This window comes from Onthophagus taurus, chromosome 11, assembly GCF_036711975.1.
Source record: "Onthophagus taurus isolate NC chromosome 11, IU_Otau_3.0, whole genome shotgun sequence".
Taxonomy (NCBI): domain Eukaryota; kingdom Metazoa; phylum Arthropoda; class Insecta; order Coleoptera; family Scarabaeidae; genus Onthophagus; species Onthophagus taurus.
In genome coordinates, this window is record NC_091976.1 from 16,098,224 (window position 1) to 16,117,800 (window position 19,577).

Below are 19,577 nucleotides of genomic sequence, written 5' to 3' on the forward strand. Positions count from 1 at the left end.
TAGCGGTGGTGCATCTATTATTGTAATCCTCAGGGGAGGTGGAAGAGCTCGGGGAACCCGAGGGATGGACTGAAAAAGAATTTGGAAGCTCCCGCGAGAGGACCCGCTAACCGCATCCGCTTTCTCCGACTCCTTCAAACCACAGAGAAAAAGGAAAACCATTCGCTGTAAAGGGAAAAACGGGGACGTGGGGAAAGTGGCTGGAGAAACGATTCTTTCGATACCGTGTCTCCAGGATTAAATTGTCTAGAATTTAATTGAATGGTTTCTTTTGGGTGATTGTAATCTTCTTCCATCGAAAAAAAGTTGAGGAAAAAGTATCTTTGATAATAAATGAAACCCAAATTTATTTCTGCGAAACCAATTAGGGCTGTTTGAAAATAATGCCGTGGTAGTAGTTAAAAGGGGGTGCCAATAGGAAAGAGTAGAACACGTTAACGGGAATTGGTTCGCGACATCAATTCTTCGATAGCGGTGACGGCGGTGTCGACAAATAAAAGGCAATTCGTGTAGTTGCGGTCGAGGCTTCGGAAAAGCGGTTCCGTAGCGCGATCTATTGTAATACCGCATTCATTCCAATTAACCGGCTTTCATTAAATTCGGCCGAACCGGAAGGCCGGAAACCAATTAGCAGCGGGGCAACGGCGAGGCCCCAGATTGCGGGATAAACTCGTAACTCGACGACGACCGCCACCGCCCCTAGACCACCCCGAAACCGACGTCTGATCCGATTGTTGCCTCATACGTTAGGAAAATGTTCAATTAGATCTTTGGGTAAAGATTTAATCTCGACGATATAATGGTATGGTATCGTGAAATGAAATGAATCGGAATTTTTCTTGAAGTGAAGAAAAATAATTGTTCCTTTTTGTAGGATTCGACGTAAAATAAATCGGCGGCCGCGAACTTAGTAGTAAACCGGTAATGGAGTGGTAAATCAAGGCGCCCCTTTTTCTCGCCCCCTCAAAGAGCACGGAGGAAAGTGAGGGTTCGAGCATAAAGCGGCGATAAATCACCGCGATCGGCCGTCATGGGGGAGCCGCGGGCTCGCGTCCGCTTCCGTTCGCGAAAGTCCAAATTTATATTCAATTTATGGGCTTTACCCGACCCTAATTACCACCGAAACCCGTGAAAACCATCCCTCGTTCCCCCGTCTTATCGTAAAATGCAAAATCTTGTTCTTTCTTCTTTATAAGAACCTTCAACAACTTACTTAAAACACAAACGACGATCTCATTAAAAGAAAGTTAATCAAATAAGCGAGTTAATCGAAAATAATGTTAATTACTCTTAAAAAAAAATTTTGATCATCATAACTACTTCTTTTATCCTTAATCTTGCACTTTAATGATTTTCAACCCCTTAACATAAAATATATAAAACTTGATAATTTATTTTTGCCTTTAATTTTAAAATTCTGTGAATAGAATCTAACATAGAATGGACCAAGTTGAAACATTATCGGACATCAACTAAAGATGAAGTCAGGATGAGGGTTAATGAAAAAATTATTGAGGTCAGCTCATGTACGAGTGGATAATGTCTTTTAACATTATTGTGGGATTGTTAATAGGTTTTAATTTTCCCAACATAATAAATAAAAATTTAATTAAAATTTAAATTAGTCAAACAGTTTTAATGTACGTGTGGCATCAATAAGTTTATTGAAAGGAATGAAATAATTTAATATAATAACAAATTTTGTCGCAAAGATATATTTTAAAAAACAACATCACTAATTTAATGTTTTTGTTTGACGAAGGAAAAATATATCGCGGCATCTTGGATTTAGGGAATGGATTTGGTAGACATGACCCTACAAATACTTCTACTTCCAAAAAGAAATAAGGTTAACAAAGTTTATCGTTAGCTATAAATGCTGGCGATAATCGATGATAATTCTTTGTTATCTTTTAAAATAATAAAGTTTTTTTGAAAGCGTTTAATAACGTTAAAAGGGCCTTCAAACCTTGGTGCAAGGGAAGGTTTAAAATGATTTAATTTTAGTAAAACAAAATCTGAAACAAATAGATCTTTATGAATAAAAGGTTTAATTTTTGTATGGAAAGTAGTAGATACTGGTTTTAAACTTGAAAACGTTTATTTGAGACTAACTAGAAGTGGTTCCGCTTCTAAGTGGTCCTGTGAAATGATAATAAATTCTCCGGGTAGGCGGAGGGGTTGACCATACACTAACTCTGCGGGGGAACAACCTAGATCTTCTTTAAGTGAAGATCTAAGACCCAATAGTATAATTGGGAGGTCGTTGTTCCACCTATAGCCGTTTCCTCTGGCAGCAATGGCAGTTTTAAGGGTTGTATGGAACCTTTCTAATATAGTATTACTTTGGGGATGAAAGGCTGAATGTGGATCTGATCAGATCCTAACAATCTATTGAAATGGCGAAATAATCGGGACTCGTATTGCCTTCCTTGGTCGTGTGTGATAGTGTGTGGTATACCAAATCTTGAGAAATATTGGTTTAGTAATGTTGTGGCTATAGTAGATGTCGTAGTGTCAGGTATTGTATACAAAACAACAGCCTAATGAAGGAGTAAAAGGACCTATTAGATCTATGTGTATATGTTCGAATCTACCAGTGGTTAGATTAAATTTCTGAAGTGGAGATTTTGTGTATCTTTGGATTTTAGTTTTCTGGCAAGGTATGCAAGTTTTACACCATGATTTGACTTGCTTGGTTAAATGTGGCCAAAAGAAACGATTTTTGATATTATTTAAGGTGGTTTTGAAACCTAGATGTGTTAGACAATGAAATTTGCCAAAGATGGTGTTCCAAAATTTTTTGGGTATGTAGATTCTTGGCGATTTAGAAGAATCTTCGCACCAAAGATCTAAATTAGAAGATTATCTTTTTATTTTAGATAAATGGTTTTTTTTATTTGTTTTTAAAGATTGTTTTTGTAATAAATATTGTAGTTCTTTATCGGAACTTTGCGTTTCTTTAATTTTGTTCAGAAGGATAAATAGATGTTAAAGAATCGATAGTGATTCTTGATAATGTATCCGACACTGTGCGGATTTCAGAGAGATTTCAGAGGTTAGCTCAACTATGTAGTTAATTTTATCTGGTTTGCCTAGGAGTGTTTTCTGTTTTTGAAAAGGGAGCGGTGATTAGGGGTTTATGATCTGTGAAAATTTTGAATTGGTTTCCTTATAAGAAATGGTTGAAATATTTAACTGCAGAATACATAGCTAAGAGTTCTATGTCAAAGGTGAGGTACTTTATTTGACTGTTAGACATTTTTTGGGAAAAGAAGGCTACTGGTGAACTAGTTCCATTGTTAGTTTGGGAAAGAACAGCTCCTATTCCTGTTTCTGAAGCATCAGTATAGAGAGAAAACAATCCTGTTAGAGAAGGATGTGAGAGAAGTTGACATGAAAACATTGACCAGAGAGTTTTTGGCTTTAGAGAAAGAATTCTTCTGTTGTCCATAGTGTAATGTTTTTGATTTTTTCAAGTTGCAATTTATTTACTAGTTTATGTAATGGGAATAAGATTTCTGATAGGTTGGGTATGAAACGATGATAAAAATTTTACATTCCTCAGAAACGTTGAAGTGTATTCTTGATTGAGAAGGTCGAATTCCTTTTTCTGGTACTGTATGACTTAAGAAGTCTAATGAGGGGACGCCAAATATACATTTATTTGGTTGTATATTTATATTATAACTGTTTAATCTTTCAAAAAGAATTCTTAGATGTTCTAAGTGTTCTCTAATCTTCGGATTTAATAGCTGTTAAAATATCATCTAAATAGGCAAAAAGGAAAGTTAGGCCAGTAAGAACTTCATTGATCTCTGAAATGTTTGTGCGGCATTTCGCAAACCAAAAGGCATTCGCAAAAATTCAAATAGACCAAATGATGTGGTTATTGCCGTTTTGTAAATATCTTCGGGTGCCACCGGAATTTGGTGGTAAGCCCGAACTAAATCAATTTTCGAAAAGATGATACAATCAGATAAGTGAAGATTAAAATCTTGTATATGAGGCAATGGATAAAGATTTGGAACTGTGATATGGTTAAGTTGCCTATACTCTCCGCAACGGCGCCAATCTCCGGAGTCCTCTTTAGGGACCATGTGCAAAGGAGATGCTACTGATGAAGATGATGGACGGCAGATCCCTAATGCCACCATTGTTTCAAATTCTTTTTTAGCAATGGTAAGCTTATGGAAGTCTAGGACGATTGAATGGAAGATGAGAATTAGTTACTATTTTATGGGTGGTCGAATGATTGACGGGGGTAGAATAATCTGGGGATGATATTAATTGTGGAAAATGTTTAAGCAGTTGTGTAAATTTTGTTTCAATAGAGAATGTGCGAGGGATAGCAGAAGAAGAGTATGATAAGAAACGTATTGTTGATATATTTGTTTCGGAATCGATAACTCGGTGGTTTTTAAGTGGTTTCCTAAGAAATCGGCACCGCTAATAGGTTTACTGACATCAGCTAGAGCAAACACAAATGGAAAATTGCGTCTTAATTGGAGAGAAACTGTTACTAATTTTTTTCCGTAGGTTTTAATAGTAGATCCGTTTGCTGCTGATAAAACAAAAGTTAAAGGTTGTTTGTTGAAAGAGAACAATTGTGCGGGTAAAACTAAAATTTCTACTCCTGAGGAAATGAGAAAATTTAACTTATTTATATTATTATAAATAAACAATCTTGAATTCAACTCATTGATTTTTTGAGGATTCTCTATTGAAACTTTTAAGCGTTTTTTTTGAATATTATTATTCTCTGAAAAGGATGTGTAAAATTTACACCATTTTCCTTAGCAGTTACGGGCGCGATCACCGTACCTGATGTGGTATGAACAAATATTTGATCTGCGTGAAGGGCTTCTGGAAGGGTTCCGGGTGGACATTCTATAAGATATAGATCGGCTGCGGCGGTGGATACAATGGGAACAGCAATGTTCACCGTTGAAATCACTTTTATTATTATTTAATTTTTCATTAATAGAAGCGATTTGTGAATCGCTGCTTACTTGCGCAAACGTACTAAAAATACTTTGACATGTTATCGTAAAGTTGTCAAAAGCTTTGATTATGTATGTCTGATTTGGTTGTGTTATGTGAGGTGGAAGGTTTAGATGGTAGAGAGGTTGTTGTGTTGTGTAATATGTGTGATTTGAATATGTGCTAGGTGTAGAGGTAATCAATTCCCAGATACGATCCGCCATGTTCAATAGATCCGTTACATCCTCTTTCCCAGAGGCCAACAGAGCTACCGAGATGATGTTTGGAAGTCTTGTCCTCCAGAGTTTCAAAAGTAAATCAGAGCTACCAAAAAGTTACCATCTGGGAACTGCCGATATTAGAGAGTAGTTCTCGGTAGAAGTCCGATGGCTTTTCTTCGCCCATTTGCGTGTTTGAAAGAAGGTCATTCAACCGCTTCTCTTCACTGAGAGAAAGACGATTAATGATACTATTTTTCAAAGTTGCATATAGGCCTCTTTCTGGAGGTTCGTTGATAATATCAACGATTGTATTCACTACCTCGGTGGGTAAATGAGTGACTACTAGGTTGTACTTTGTCCTGTCACTTATGATACGTGACAACTCAAATTGGGCTTCAATTTGTCTAAACCAAGTGTCAGGCCTAGTAGTCCAAAAAGGGGGTATCTAGTCTGATATTGACTATACTGTTAATTTGGTCACTTTCCGTATCTAGCATTTTGATTATTTTTTTAGAAAAATTGTAAAGAAAATGGTTTAATTGATGCTCATTTAATTGTCAACCTTAGAACGTCAAGGAAGGAAAAAGAGACTCACCAGCAAAATCCATTTCCCTAAAGTCCTTAACAAATTTTATTTTATAGCCTGATTATTGAAATGATGTCCTTTTAGGGATTTGGGTGCAATAAGTTTATTGAAAGGAATGAAATATTTTAATATAATAACAAATTTTATTGCCAAGATATATTTTAAAAAACAAGGTCACTAAATCTTTTTGTTGCGCGATTGTAGTTATCGCGTTTCAAAATTTAACATGTCTTCGTTGATCAAAGACCTATCATGGAAGCAAGTAATTCATTCACATCTTCTGGTTCTACTAAGATCTGCATCTTTTGCTATTAGTACCGTGTTGTCTGTTATTATAGCTTTCATTGTAGTTAAAATCAACTACAACCTTGAACAGCCCTGGACATAATTGTTTCGATGTTCTATTGCTGTTTCCTTAATCTTCTTCCAAGTATCTAGAACTATTTTATTACAATCTAAAATGTGCAAATTATCTACAGTTCCATGCACTGACTGAAGTGACCTAAGTCTAAAAGTGCATGTTATTCAGAAATAGCACATGACGGACGTAATTGTGATTTTAATGTTCGCTGTATTAGTAGAAAAGATCCAATCAAATCAAGAATTACTTGATTTGAAATTGCCCAGATTTTATTTAGCAAAAATTTTTTTGCAGGGCTACCTCAAAGAACGCGTTTTGTACACGCGTACAAAGTACTTCGTATAACTTCGCGAGTTATACGAATTTATAACTCGTGAAGATATGATTAAAGGAATGCTTGTGGCAAAATTGAAGCAGTCATATTTCTCAGTTGTGCATTGAAATTGATGGACATTTGAGCACTTGATTTAATTAAACGGTGAGAAGTCGGAATCCTACCGTATATCAAGCACCCCGAATGGAACAACACATTAGTACGAAAAGTACAAATTTTAGGAGTATGTGACCACCTCGTTAGAGGATAAGAAAAGTTATTTTGTATTGCAAACGTATTGCTAACAGCTACAGCTACTATTATATACTAAGCTAAATATTATGGTGAGGTTTTTAAATAATAATACCCTAACACTTGAGGAAATGAGTCAGGGTCTCAAACCTTCACAGATAATTCTCAGACTCGTCGATCACATTAATATCATGATTACTAATCGGTATACTAATTATATCATGACAAAGTATCCCCTGAAGAAGGGTTTAGCATGGAGATTCCTTTTGAATTTTTGGTAGGGTGGCAGAGAAACCTTCTTCGAAGATGTAAAATGTGTGACATGTGGATACAAACGACATAACCAGATATAAGTTGTGTAATAGCTATATCTAGTATTAAAAAAGTCAAAACAAATCTTTACACTTTAATTTTAAATTATAATTCAGTAATCCCAGAGGGAAAGGGATATTAAAATGGATACCGAGTTTTGAGCTAAAAATAGCTCGTGTTCTGTATAATTAAAAGGTCTAACAAACATCTATTTCATAACTTTTCATATTTTTTCAAAAAAGACCCAACAAAAAATTTATAGGTATCTGATTACTTGACACGCCTGGATATTGTACCAATAATTACTTTTCAAATGTTAGTCGTGCAACAACTTTTCATATTCTTCCGTTGTTAGTTAGTTATTTTTAGTTATGTTTACGAAGTTGAATTTTCTCTCAACATACGTGTTGGTTTTACTTTGTCTGTGATTCGTTTTGTAACAGTTGGAATTAATCGATGCTGTCCAAATAATTATTAAGAAATCTGGAATATAAAGCTCCAATAGAGCTTAAAATATTCACCACGTTAAGAGTAAATTTGATATATTAAAAATTGCAGTCCAACATCTCTCTATCTCCCATAGCGCTACAGCCCCAATTGTGCCTTGGCCTCCTTTATAATTTGCTTCCAACAATGCCAATCATCAGCTACTTTCTTTCAAGTCATGACGCATATGAGTCGTGCATCCTCCATCACTTCGTCCTTCCATCGTTTTCGTGGCCTCCCTCTTGGTGTCTTGCCTTCTATTTTGCTACTTAAAAGCCTTTTTGGCAGTCTCTTCTTGCTTATTCGTGCGACATGACCAGCCCATTGCAGCCTTTGCAGCCCATAGAATTCTGAAATAGGGGTCTCGTTCCACGTGCAATTGTCTTTTCTTTTGTTGGACCAAAGACTTTCTTCAGTATTTTTCTTTCAAATATCTCCAGCTTATTCTATGCATTCTCTGTCATAATCCATGTCTCGCATCCATAGTACAGTATATCATGGTTTTATAAGCTCTAATTTTTGTGTGTTTATTTACAGTTTTGAAGCAGAATACATTTGATAGGGAAAAGTAAGTTCTGTTTGTGGTCGTTATTCTGCTACTTAAGAGTCTTTTTGGCATTTTATCCTTATACATGCCACATGACCAGCCCATTGCAGTATTTACAGACTATCGAATTCTGAGATAAGGGCTCCCTTGAACAAATGGTCAAGTTCTAGGTTGAATCGCCTTGTCGTTTACTGGACCAACTATATTTCTTAGTTTTTTTCTTTAAAATACCTCCAGCTTTTTCTATGCACTCTCTGTCATAATCCATGTCTTGCATACATAACACAGTACAGGTCTAATAATAGTGTTAAAAGTCTAATTTTTAAGTGTTTATGTACAGTTTTGGAGCTGAATACATTTGATAGGGCAAGTTATGTTTAAGGTGGTTATTTTATTTTGCATTTCTGCTTCCTTCAATCGTTCTATACTAATTGTGAGTTTAACTTCCAAGTACGTACAGTTGCTCACTCCTTCAACATTTTCCTCGGCTATTATGTGATTTAAGTTCCTTGTTCTAGTTTGCGTAAGTATCTTCGCCATTTGTTTATTTATTTCAAGACCGATGTTTTTGGCTTCTCTTTTAAGTTGTGTGCACGCATTTGCCGCGTCGTCTATTCGGTAAGACTAACATCATGTCTTGCATATCGTCAGCATAGGCTGCTATTTGTATCTATTTACTTATTAGTGAGTTTGTTCTCCCGATATCTATTTGGTGTACAACGTATTCAATGGCCAAGTTAAATAATGTTGAAGCCAACCCGTCTCCTAGCTTTAGCCCTTTATTTATATTAAATACATCGGTTAGGTCATTATGAATTCGAACTGTCGCCACTGTTGATATATTTGGGAGGAATGTGGAACCTGTGTAGTACCTGGTGGAGACGTTTCCTATTGATGGAGTCATATGGCTGCTTGATATTCACAAAAATGTTGTATACTTCTAAGTCCTGGGTGAATATTTTGTAGGGTGTACATAGAAGTGTTATGCCACTATAATTTTCATAGATTACTTTGTTTCACTTTTTGTGGACATTTTGGAGTATAATGACTTACTGTTCTGGTGGAAAGTTATCAATACTGGCATCTCTTTGCTTTTTTGTGCCTTTTTAGCTTGTTTAACCTCCTCTAATGTTGGAGATTCTACCTCTTCCTCTTGTTTTTCTCGGGGCGTCATATTTAGAACTTCAATCGCTTCTTCCTCCTCTTATGTGTCAAACAAGGTTTGAAAGTGTGGTTTCCAAGTCGTTTTTATCGTATATGTGTCACTAACTATCTGTCCTTCGGCATTCTTACAGAGAGTTGTTCGCGGTTTATATCCTTTAGATTGCGTAGATGTCTATTGGTTGTTCTCAAGTCATTACTTTGGAAATAATTCTCATTTTTTATATCCCACCATTCTCTTGTTTTCTTTTACGGTTATGGCATATCTTGTCTACTTTTCATTTTGCTTCCTCAACAAAGGTTACTCTTGTCCCTCTTATTTTGGTTGCCGTATTTGATATTTCGGTTTTGGGCTTATCCCAGTGCTTTTCGATACCTAGGTTGTTTGTGTTCGAGAATCTGTTAGCTCTCTTTCATAGATCTCTCTCACGTCCATTACTTATCCTTATCTTACGAATCTTTTATTACTTAGTCTTATTTTTACTTATCCTTATGAATGTGATTCTAACATTATTTTTGTGGATTAAATACGAAATATACTGTTATCAATCAAATACAAATTAAGAGAAATTATTACTGTAAGTAAAAAGTCCCATTAATATTACACGCTTAAATATGTCATAAAAATTCTAGTTAAATCAAATAAACGAGTTAATTGGTATTCACTAAAATAATAATTGTATTATCACCTGTGAATATATACAAAGTCCTCATATGCAACTCACAGCAGTAGTATCACTTCTCAATCTGCCAACTACACCTGTAATTTGTGGCCGGATTAGCATATAGATAGACACGTCGGTGGCGTCGGCAGCGCCGGCAACGTCGTTGGCGTCGCTGGCAGAGCGTCGAGGGCGATCCCCCATTAACTACTCAGTACTGAAGTACTCACGAATGCGCACCGCCTTCTGTGTACTCTACCCGGTACTCCGGTGAATACATTAACTTCAACAAAAAAAACGAGTAACCAAAAGAAGTTTAGTAGATGGTTGAGATTTAAAGCTGACTTAATTCCAACGACAAAAACCAAATTAGGGAAGGTTAATTAATTTATTTCGATCGTGACTTGTTATTTCGCCACGTTTTTTCCGTTAAACTCCAGTTTATTATGGTTCCTAGAGATACCTAACACGCCTAATGATAAAAGATAAAACTCCACCTGGAGGTTGCACATCTCTTCTCAAATGACGCCTTCCATCTCGATTTTTCCGACCTCATTACTTCCCCCTCGAAACCGTCTCGCAGTGGTTTCGATCGTCTGCGGCCTTACCGTCATTACGCTATCGAACTCGTGTGTCACCGGTTAATGTTAATGACGTATTTTTATAATGCCATCCGGTAGCAGGGACGAACTTGACGTCAACGTCGTCGTCGTGGGATCTTCGCCGTCGTCGTCCCATTATCCGGGTCGTTAAAACGATGCGCTCCGTCAACTGGGAGCGGTCGAATTACTTTTCTTCGAGGACCCGCGAAGTCGTCATCACCCCCAAAGGTTAACGAAGTCATTAGATGTTTTAGTTTTTTTTTTCTTGTGAGAAAAATAAAAACATAAACGTTGTGATTTAAACTTTTTTGAGTTAAATTGCTTGTAAACGTTAAAGTTAAGTGGTGTGGAAGTTAAACATACGTTTGAGGATTGTTGGAAACCATTAATTAGTAGGCGTTGGTGGTTGTTAAGATTGCGAGTCCTGATTTTCAGATTACTTTTGTTGTAAGTAATTGTAAGTCATCAACTTTGATTGAAGGTAGGTGTTATTACTGAATTTGATGTGGTAATTAACCCTTTGTTGCCTGACGGTACTCAAAATTACCACATTATTTAAACATATAAGCTTAAAAATACCGTTTACCCATTCTTATTGTGATTTTTGCGAATTTCAGCAAAAAGTAACTTTTGATATTTATAACAACAAATATTTTCTATCTAAAAATAAGCAAGAATTTTACAAATATACGAGTGTTTTTATATATAGGACTCAGAAGTACAGATTTGGTTTGTGTTTTGGTGAATTTATTTCGTATCATTGTTTTCAGAATGTAATTCTTTTTACCTTAATAAAAATGTCTTGGTGGAAAAATAAGGCTCTTACAGATGAAGAAGCGAATAAAGCGCTCGTTGAGTTGGAAAACATAATTATTGATAACAACCAGGAGACTGATGAGGAAGATGAAGATTTAGAAGAGGGTGAATGAGCCATAGAAAATGATTTGTTAGAAGAGACGTTAAATGAAACACCAACTAAAGAAGACAAAGGAAGAGATAAACATAAAAAATGGCGAAAAAGAGATTTAAGCTTTGAATTACTTGAATACAATTTAGAAGAAGGTCCTGTGCGCGAACGTTTTTCACACTGTAATTCAGTAGTAGATATGTTCTTGACATTTCTTAGGCTTGTTGCTGAAACTATAGTTTACCAGTCGAATTTATATGCAATCCAAAGGGACAGAATTCTTAACCTTACAAAAGAAGAGTTTTATGCATTTATGGTTATCATAAGTACACCTTCTTGGCAGTACTATTGATCATCTAGTAATGATCCCTTGATCACAAACACTATGTCCCGGCATATATTTGATAAGATTTTATCAAATTTGCATTGCAACGATAATCACAATGTGACTCCTACTAATACCGATAAATTGTTCAAACTTAGACCTTTTATTCTAAAACTAAATGAAATCTTTGAGACGTTATATTTCGGTACGAGGAAATTATCCGTAGATAAATCAATAATAGCATTCAAAGGTCGAACATCCAGCAAACAATACAACCCCATGAAACCCATCAAAAGAGGTTATGGGCACTTGCTGACCTAAAAGGTTATATTTTGCGATTCGCTGTGTATCAAGGGAAAATGGAGCTACAAATGAAGAATGGAAGAACTATGGGTTAGGAGAAAAAGTTGTGTATCTCTGACCAAAAAGGAATGGGCTATAAGGTATGACTAATTGTAAGTGTTAAGTTAAATAAACGTTATTAAATAAAGGTTAGGAGTAATAAGGCTATTTAATAAGTTTAGTACAACAAACATGACAAGGTTTGTTGTGCTACGTTAGCAATAAGTTTACTATAAGAATAGAGTAATTAATTGTGTTAATTAATTGAACCATTAACCAAAACCCACCAATAACGAAGGTTATTACAGGGCAAAAAAGAGTGATCTACCTCTTGTAGAAAAACTAAAAGCAGAAAATACATTTGTGTGTGGAACTATAAGAGCAAACAAGAAATTTATTCCAAAAAATTTTGTATCTGGTAAGCAAATAACCCGAGATGATTATGATTATAGATTCAGTTCACAAAATATAGGGGTTTTCAAGTGGAAAGACAATAAAGTGGTTCACTTTATCTCAAATCTTCACGGTCCTCTAGCCCTAGCGTTGTAAAGGATTACAACAAATTTATGGCCGAAGTTGATCATACCGATAGACTTAGACAGTGTTACGCAGTGATGATTTAAGAAATGATGGCATAACATTTTTTGAGGACTAATAGAGATTGCTTTTGTAAATGCATACGTGGTTCATTGTCAATTTTTCGAAAAAACCCTCAGCAAAGGGTTTCTTTTCGAAAAGTAATTCTATATAAAGTATGTAGTTCTCGAAATTTCGGCAAAGTGTTGCACTTGGGCTAATGACGTATAAAACGAAAAGTAACAAGAATTCGACAAAAAGAACATGTAATGAGAGAATGCCCATGGTAACAAACAAACTAAGGAAAACCGAATATTCTATACAATGTGAAACGCCGCTTTCTTCTATGTATAATTTAAAATGCTTTCTTTGTAAACTTTTTGCCCCGATAGAATTGCTGATTTTAAAAGCTATAGTCATGATTTCTTGCATATTGAGAATTTTAGAGCATAGCATAAATATCGTTATTAGCATAAATCTGAAATATCTCTTTCAGATTTATGATTTTGTTAGCGATCGACTCAAAATGGTTTCGCGATCGACGTTATGGACACCACTGATTTATATCTTCGAAACCACTGCTTTTAGGGTGTTGGGCAAAATATTCGAACACAATTTTTAAACATCCGATGCCAATGGCATGCAAAATACACTATGTTAATTAATTATCGTACCCGACATCATCATTGCAAGTATGCAACCAATATCACAGTATTGGTATTGCAATACGCAAATCGCGTACAAATGGCGTATACTGTGATATTGGTTGCATACTTGCAACGATGCCGTCGGGTACGATAATTAATTAACATAGTGTATATTTTTTCCGTGTTTTTTGTATGTCAGCAACAAATGTAATGTATATGTTGGAGGCAGATGACGAATTCGGCCCGTGGCCGATTTATTTAGACATATCGGCATATGTCTAAAGCTGTTAGGTCACATGACGAAAAAATGATACAATCGGGATCTGACCATATCAGTTTGAACACGTCCCGATATGTACATTTGCACAATGCGCCGATCCGATCGGAACTACACATAACCTCTTTTGGGATGTTTATGAGGGACATCACTTACGTGCAGTGTGTTTATTAGTACGTTTTACTGTTTTTAGCAGTTAAACATATCCCGAAATGTTAATTGTTGCTTTGGTCATATGAGAAACAAATGCAATGTAGGAACTAACATAATATTTATTTTATTACTTATTGCGACATGAAGTACTTGAATGACATTTACTGTTACATTTCAAGTTCTTTAATAAGCATTTGCACTTTTTATTACTGCACTGTTTACGACAGTTGCATCTTACAAACCCCTGGGAAGAATTTGATTCTTTTGCCGTCACCGTTCGCAAACTGAGTTTATTTTCAATGGGTACATCTGAAGATGTCAATGAGTTCGTTTGAGAAGGCTGAAAAGAAAAACCTTATTACCGTTTAAATATATAAAATATTAGTTAAGTACATACCCGGAACTCATTCTTTGCATATAGTTTTCCGAAGACGACAGTTGATGTACCAAGTTGGTATAAATCATTTTTCTCGGACAATACAACAGCCAAAATGTTACGAGGAGCTAAGCGTCCTCTGTCGACATCAGGAATCTTAACTAAAACGTTCTGCCCAATTTCAATTTTTGGGAATTTGGAACAACTTTGCTGTAACATTTCTGTTGCTTGCTTTTTTAAACATGCAATACTATGAGATCGATGTTGATTTATTGATTTTAATTGGATTTCGTTGTTCCTAAAATGAAACATATAATAATAATAATAAGCAATGTAAATTCTCTGCGTTTTTTTAGGTTACCTCAACAATTCTTCCTCAACATCATCATTTTTGGAATAATTTATAGGAAAGCTTTCTTGTACATCTTTTTCATTTCCTCCATCACTGTTTTGAAATTCTGAATCTGATTTTTCAGATACTACCTGTTCTATGTTTCTACCAACACTGTTTTCTAATCTATAAATGTCGTCCTCATCGTGTAACTTCTCTACAATTTCAAGCGGAAGATTTGAATCTTTTAAGCCATTAACAAGTGGAATGCCAAACATAGCCTTGTATGGAGTACGTTGGATGCCTCGGTGAAATGATCTATTCTTTTTTAATTGCACAAATCTTAGACCTTCTGCCCACTTAGTGGGCAAGACCACCTCACAAATTTTGTGAGGTGGTCTTGGTAATTCATGATAAACTTATAAGGGCCATCCGGTTCTGTTTGCATATCAATAAGATCAATTTGTCCCCTTTTATTAAATCCTGTAGAAATTATTGGTTTTACTACTAATCCTTTCTGCTTCGATTTTTTCTTTAATTGACACATAGCACATAATTTCAAATACTCTTCAATGACACTTCTGGGAATATTACAATATTTCTTAGCAATTTCTTTTTCCATTCCTAATCTTCTTTTATGGCCAGTATCTTTATGAACTTTTTCTAAAATGCCGTGTACCTCCGTAACATCGCAATAATACCTAATAGAAACCACATCATCGTTCTTTCGTTTTGCAATAATTTTCTCTTTATCACCAATTCTTAGAATTTCAAATCTATTCAAACGCCTATAATCTTGACAACTTAGTTTTTCCTTCGTCTCTTTCTTTGACATGCTGTTCTTTACTTGATTTAAAATACTTAAATAATGCTCAACAGTTAGTACGGTGGTAAAATTATTAGCGCCACTATTTTCAATTAATTTAAAAAGCTTAGTTTCAAAAATTTGTTTTTCAACTAAATATTTTTCACTTTTCATATTTAGAGTCAACCACTTTATATTTAAAACTTTATAACTTCGGTAACTGCTAAAAACAGTAAAACGTACTAATAAACACACTGCACGTAAGTGATGTCCCTCATAAACATCCCAAAAGAGGTTATGTGTAGTTCCGATCGGATCGGCGCATTGTGCAAATGTACATATCGGGACGTGTTCAAACTGATATGGTCCCGATTGTATCATTTTTTCGTCATGTGACCTAACAGCTTTAGACATATGCCGATATGTCTAAATAAATCGGCCACGGACCGAATTCGTCATCTGCCTCCAACATAAATGTTTAATAAATTACTTTTTAGAAGAAATCCTCTTTTTTTAGTTTGGTTTGGTGAACTCGTTTGGAAAAGGATCTTAACATCACGCCCAATCTGATCCAGGAAGGGATCAATCCGGCGCCTTCGAGACGTTTATGTTACGGTTAGCGATCTGAACCGGTCGGCTTCCGTTCCCAGATGCCGTCGGACGAACCGGGGGGATCCTTCGGGATAAAGTGCCCGGGGGCGCGTGTTTTTCACTTTTGCCACCCCCGCCCACCACCGGTCCTAGCAGTCCGGAGTCGATATTTATGGTCTTCCTCGTTCCGATGACAAAGAACTCGACGGTTTACGTCTTGTCCGTCGATCCGTAAACCTGACGATCATAATTCTGCGGGTCTCATACGAAAAGCTGAAGGATTTACGAAGAAAACTACAAAAAATTTACTTTATTTTTTTCCTCGAATTTAATTAAATTTAATGGTGATAGATTATGGTCTGTTAAACGATCGGTTCCGTCCGCGAAGGAGTCGTTAAGAAATTAACGACTCGCAGGCCGCTAAAGCCAAAAACCGGCACGCGTCCGGCTAAATAAGATCGGCCAATAAAGTTTCGATTTAACGTCGCCTGAATTTTTTGCGCCAATAAAACCGAAATTACTTTTATCATCTTCCGCGCCATTAAGCCCTGATTACTTTCTGGAATATTAGACGAAAAAATGCACCACGCTCTCGGTCGTTATCTATTGACGGGGCGCTCGCGAGGTTAATTATGACCGCTTTAGCATCATCGTCTTCGACGGTGGCGTCGACGGCGTCTCATTACAGACTTAAGAGTAACTCTAATAGTTTCCCTAGCGTTTTAATTACTACGTAAGATTTGGCGTGGTTAGTGACTTGGGAATAATTTGTAAAATGTTAAAAATTCATTTTAAGAAGTTAGTTTAATTTTTAATTTTCAATTGAGCCTGCTTTTATTTTCTCCTTTTTTAAACATCACCACCATCTCGTATATCTTACATATCTCTTCGGAATCGTTCTGTTCAAGGGGTAGTTACGTGGGGCGTTGCGACGCCTTGGCCCATTGTAACCAGAACATTATCGGCGTAGAACCGAGCTCAGAGCATTACTTATTCCGCTTTCGGCTCCCATTTAATCTCTCTTTATTGCCCCAGTCGACTCCGTGAACAAACACGTTTACAAGAGGAACCCAAAGGAGAAGCACATACACCGATACACAATTCGCCCTTCTCCTTGTTTGCTTGGCACTTAGCAGCCAATTCCAACGTTATCCTAAGCAAACCTGAAATGTAGTTAAATGCTCCAATAATGACAATATAGCAATTGAAATAGAGCTGGGGGATTGTTAATTAAATGAAAATAATAAAATTCGAGTTTAATTTGGAGAATTTTAGATGGAAAAAGGAATCAATTTTGGTTGAAGCTTGAACGTCTGCTGGGGCAGCGTGGAGGAGTTAAAAAGAAGCTAAAAGGATGCGGAAAAGCCCTCAGGTCCCGCTTTAAACGACTCTCCCAAGATTGCAGATTAGATATTTCAAAGAACCGCCACTACACTCCGCTAAATCGACTTTTTCGTCCCGCCGTGTATAGCTTATTCGGTCGGATAATGTGATAGGTTTCGCCCCACATACATCACACGCCAATTGCTCCTGCTACCGGCCTCCAAAACCCTCCAATCCTACCAACTTCCATCCTTCCTCCACTTTCGACTCTCCTTCTTGTCTTACCATCCGCCCCTTTACTCACACACCATTTTACATTCGATTTATATTTTCGCACCGAGCACATTACACTTTACAATGCACCTCATTATGGAGAATATCGGCAACTTTAAAGCACCTCTAAATCGATTTTGAATGGATTCGAGATGAGTTTATCGCTCAATGGATCGGAAGTAACGCAAACTATAGCATAAAATACATAACAAATTGAGAAACGAGTTAACCGGCTAATGATCTCTTTTAAATTTTTCCCCGTTTTAACGAACAATTGATGTCTAAGATATCGGAACAAACACGTAACTTATCCTCTTACATCGTCGAAGTGTCCAATTCGAAATAATTGCAGGATTATTGAGGGTTAGGACCAATTACCGAACGGACGTGTGGCAAATAGTGAACGATCCGAGACGAAAAACTCTCGGAAGAGAGAAGAGGTCAACTCGGACCTCGGAGGATTCCGGTTTCAGGTCGAGATAAGAGGAGACAGATTGAAATATCTAATGAAATTAAATGAAATCGAGTGAAATAATGATCCCGGGTCGGTCTTGGGAAGCCCGAAGGGCGGTCGTGATCCACGCAAAGGATTAACTCGGACGAGATAAGGCGATCGCCGCGACTTGATTATGGGGCCGACGGCCCCTTTTCTTCCTTCAGAACGAGTGTAATCTCGTTGGAGTCGTAGCAATCCTGTAAATAAATCAGCCGAGGAAGGATGTTGCTGATATTTCTAAGTTGTCCTCTACGTCCGGAACGAAACACCAAGACATCAAACCCTAAATGTTTTATTTCGTTTTTTTTTCAACTTGGTGCATGTAAAAGGTGTGTCAAGCGAAAAAGTGAAAAAGAATCTACCATCTGCCAGAAGTCACTCGCGTATTGAATAACGAACAAACAGGCGTAAAAAGAACAAAATGAATAAGGGAAAGCGCGCCTTTATAAGGTACGGGGAAGAGGACAACTGACGTGTGCCCTGAATATTTTCCAGTTTATCTGCGTGTTTCTGCACGTGTGTGTTGGGGAAAGCTTCATACGTGCAGTACTCGAGATGTTTGCCACCGGTTCAGTTCGTTAAACAGGTCGAGGGCGGGGGAAGCGAAGGCCGATTCGCACCTCCGTGAACTCAGCAAACTGCAAATACGGATTATGAGATCGCTCTTGGGATCGACCTTTTGATCTAAGCCCATGGAGACTAAAGACGATAAGATCTGAACACGGTTTGGTTTATACTCAACTTTCTCGAATATTTATCTTATAACTTAACAAATATATTTCTGTGTGATGGAAAAATGTCCGAACCTCGAATACAAGTGTCAAAATATTGGTGAGGCAATAGCTTTAAATTTAACCTAAATAAATTTCCAATTAGATTAGTACAAATATTTCAAATGTTGATGTAGTAATAATGTAATAATCAATGTAGATCGATGGCAAAGGTTATTAGTACCAACTAATTCAAGATTATTCTTGTCCTAAATGGATGGCAATCTTCAAGTAAGTTAGAAAAGAGTTACTTTATGTAGTGTCAAAAAACTTTGTACACATTATTAGTTTTAGATTGTTATTAGTATTAGTTAATTCGCTAGAAATAACTATGAAGCTGGTTTCACCAGTGGAAGTCGATAATAACATTAAGCTTAAGAAAGCTCCTGGAATTGACGATTCAATTTCAACTGGCTACTTAAAGGAACTACCAAGAAAAGCAATTGTCATGTGGACGTACTTGTTTAATGCCTGTTTGAGACTGAGGCATGTTCAGTAATGTTTTAAGATGGCATATATAATTATGCTCAAAAAACCGTCAAGTTAGGTCCTATCCCGCTGTTACCTGCCGTTACCGAATTGTTTGTAAAATTCCTGTTATAACACATTAAACCATTCATCAACATACCAGATTTCCAGTTTAGATTTTGTGATCACCATGTGGCTGTGGACTACAAAAAAGCCCGTTAGAACAGGTAATTGGATCAGTTGAACAGGTAATGGGAGTACTTAAAGGTAGAAAGAACTTCCTGGATACAGACAGGCAAAGAATATGATAACTCTGTCACAAAAGAGTTTTCTTGACTGGCCATGCGTTCCTAAAATACTGTCTCTTCAACATTGAACAAACTGAATCAAACTTATCGACTTTGTAACGACAAGTCAGAGACTGCTGAATA

General features: G+C 36.5%; 2 protein-coding genes across 2 annotated transcripts in view; one reads left to right on the plus strand and one right to left on the minus strand.

Moving 5' to 3' along the window:
* The first annotated feature begins 10,598 nt into the window (after nt 1-10,598).
* The window catches only part of LOC111418593 (carbonic anhydrase-related protein 10-like), a 381,413-nt gene continuing 372,434 nt past the window's right edge, over nt 10,599-19,577 (plus strand). Inside the window, exon 1 of the mRNA XM_071199805.1 lies at nt 10,599-10,967. The gene's annotated coding sequence lies outside the window, so the exon portion shown is untranslated. The remainder of the gene's footprint in view (nt 10,968-19,577) is intronic.
* On the minus strand, nt 13,841-14,698 carry LOC139432129 (uncharacterized). Its single transcript, XM_071200476.1, has 3 exons — nt 14,451-14,698; nt 14,111-14,387; nt 13,841-14,053 (listed from the first exon to the last, which is right to left on the minus strand). The coding sequence occupies exons 1-3, from the start codon at nt 14,696-14,698 to the stop codon at nt 13,841-13,843; spliced, it is 738 nt and encodes a 245-aa protein (XP_071056577.1).